Source organism: Lathyrus oleraceus, chromosome 5, assembly GCF_024323335.1.
Source record: "Lathyrus oleraceus cultivar Zhongwan6 chromosome 5, CAAS_Psat_ZW6_1.0, whole genome shotgun sequence".
Taxonomy (NCBI): domain Eukaryota; kingdom Viridiplantae; phylum Streptophyta; class Magnoliopsida; order Fabales; family Fabaceae; genus Lathyrus; species Lathyrus oleraceus.
Window position 1 is genome coordinate 451,610,856 of NC_066583.1, and position 2,965 is coordinate 451,613,820.

Consider the following 2,965-nt stretch of genomic DNA (forward strand, 5'->3'; position numbering starts at 1 on the left):
TCATAATAGCATTTGTAATAAAATTATCCTTTTTTTTTTACTTATTAGTATTTCCCTTTTATTTGTTTGTTTATTTTTAAATGTATTTTCTAAGTAATATTATTTACATTACGCATGATTATTCTTTAATTTGTAGCTATAGCATCATTAGTTAATACTATGAGTCATTGAATCCACTCATTATTTTTCTATTTTATCTAATAGGAGTATATATGAAATGATCAAATAAGACAAATATCTAAAACGGGGGAATAAATTTGCAACATTTCTCTATCATAAATATAGTGGTAAAAAAACGAGGGAAGCACTATAATTAAGAAACAATTATTGATGAGAATTAAAGTGAAATTAACAATACTCAATGCATCTTAAAATTAATTATACATATATATTTTTTTTGTTTTTTTTGGCTACATATACATTTTTATAACGCATCATAATAAGTATATTTATTTTTGAAAAAACAAATACTTTCTATTTCTTAATAAAAATGAAAATGCAAAACAGATGTAATAATTATTATAAAATTAAATTCCATAATGCATGCTTAATGGATAGGGTATGATTTAGTAACTGATTAATTCTATCTTGTAACTCACAGTAGCTCACACGTTAAACAATAAATCCTGCCGCCCACATTCTCCAAAACTTAATGACTCTAAGCACTTATCATTATCATTATCATTATCATAAATTTACTTTCTTATTTTAAATATAAATTAACCAGTAATTTCTTCAATCATATCATATTCCTCACTAAATTGCCAACTTCACCATGGAGAATATTGATCAACTCAATGTTTGGAAATATGATCATGCAATACAAGATTATGATCCATTTCTACCTCCTTTTCCATCTTCTTCATATGATAATAATTATCTTTACAGGTAAAAAAAATTAATATCACTAGTTCCTTCTTTTATTCTTTAAAAAAATTTCTTATAGAGAAAGTTTCAATTTTCTCATTGAAAATTTTCTTTTCCAGAGGAAACTCGAGTGATGGTTATATTTCAAAAGATTGGTCGTCACATTATGGATTTCCCATGCAAGATACTATATTTGATGCTATCCCTATCAAGGAATATTATCATCCTGAATATCATTATGAAACTTTTCCTAATGAAATATCAACACAAATAAGCATACAAGGTTATTTATTTATTTACTATATATATAATATATATTATTTTGTTATTATTAGTTTTGTTAATGATTATCTTTAAAATTGCACTATATATTTTTCATGCAGACTATGGTTTTTATGATGCTAAAAATGAGGTTTCAACATGGAGTGAAATTGATGCTGGATTTTATTTGGATAAAAATGTGTTTTCTATTAGCAACAACAATATTGGAGAAAATAATGCAATGGAAAATGTGAAGGGTAAACGATGTAGAGAAGAGAATATTAATAGTGCAAGAATGTTAACTAAAAAGAATATTTCTGAGTATTTCTACATGCCAATATCACAAGCTGCAAGAGAGCTTAATGTTGGACTTACTCATTTGAAGAAAAGGTGTAGGGATCTTGGAATTCAAAGGTGGCCCCATAGGAAACTAATGAGTCTTCAAACCCTAATTAAAAATGTTCAAGTAAGTTCTAATTTTCTTTGAGTTGATAATATACATATTGTCTAGGGTCTATAATTTAATTGTTATTGTTTTAATCGGTAAAAAACTGTAATAATCATTTGAAACCTATTCACATAGAAACAATATTTAGGGTTTGAATTCTGGGACGTTTAATCTAGTAATTTCGATTTTTTTTTGTTAGTTATGCAGATATTTGCGGAAAATTTAATTATTTCAAGTTTAGATAGTAGTAAAAAATATTGTGTAGATGTTAATTTTGTTCTATTTTTATATATATTTTTCATAAGCAAATGTTTGTGTTGTAGGAGCAGGGAAATGAGAGTGATGAAAAAATAAGGAATGCTGTGGAAATATTGAAGAAAGAAATGAAGATGGTAGAGGAAAAACCAGATTTGCAACTTGAAGAAAACACAAAAAGGCTTAGACAAGCATGCTTCAAGGCTAATTACAAGAAGAGAAGATTAATGGTCATGAGATTAATGGATCAACAGCATTCTTCTCTAAGTGAAAGTGAAAGTGTTAATAATTACAAAATGGGATAATATTAAGATTATCATGAAGCATATATATCAACTTATTTAGTAGTTTAATTTGCTTTTATTATAATGTTAATTTTTGTTAGTTTCTAAAATGCTTAAGGGCATGTACTTCTTTTCTTTTCCTCGGGCTAATGCTAATATGAGCATTTTTCTAGATTTTCATATTATGGACAAGAAATTAATGTGCAATGATATGTACTGTTACAAGAAATTGGGAATTAACTAGAGCTTTCATTAAATGCCGCATAAGTTATTTTTTCATATATATAAAATTTACAATGATGAAACTTGGAATTGGACCAAAAAAACTCAATGGTCCTATATTATTAATCGGAATATGGCATATAAAAATGTTATTATGCGTATAACCCTTTGGATACACTTGAATCTATATTTTGAAATGACTTTTAATTTGATTTTAATAATTTATTTAAGTTTTATTTTGAAATGACTTTTAATTTTAATAATTTCTTTAAGTTGATTTTGCAAAAGATTGTTGCTTCTATTTTCTTAATTAAAAAAATGTTTTTAATACCAAAATAATATATTCACCGAGGAGTGTAAATTACAAAAGTACAAAAATGAGGATTAGTTAGCCCAAGGAGGGCTAAACAAACCACTTTTAAGAAAAATAAAAGTACAACAAAAGAAAAAAAAAATTAAGAAAAGAGCTGTTAAAAATCCCTAAGGATCTCATAGAAAAAATGCCAAAGCTTTTAGAAACGTCACCCCAAGGATTCATACTAGAACTCTAGACTGCCAAAATCACCAAAGTTCACAAAATAAAAAAACTGAAAATAGGATCGAAAATTGTCACAGTAAAACTGTAGTT

The 2,965-nt window shown here is 26.2% G+C and overlaps 1 protein-coding gene across 1 annotated transcript; it reads left to right on the forward strand.

Annotated features, from left to right (window-relative positions):
- The first annotated feature begins 775 nt into the window (after window positions 1-775).
- LOC127081291 (protein RKD1) lies at window positions 776-2,136 on the forward strand. Its single transcript, XM_051021563.1, has 5 exons — window positions 776-888; window positions 987-1,150; window positions 1,251-1,594; window positions 1,784-1,837; window positions 1,900-2,136. The coding sequence occupies exons 1-5, from the start codon at window positions 776-778 to the stop codon at window positions 2,134-2,136; spliced, it is 912 nt and encodes a 303-aa protein (XP_050877520.1).
- The last annotated feature ends 829 nt before the right edge of the window (window positions 2,137-2,965 follow it).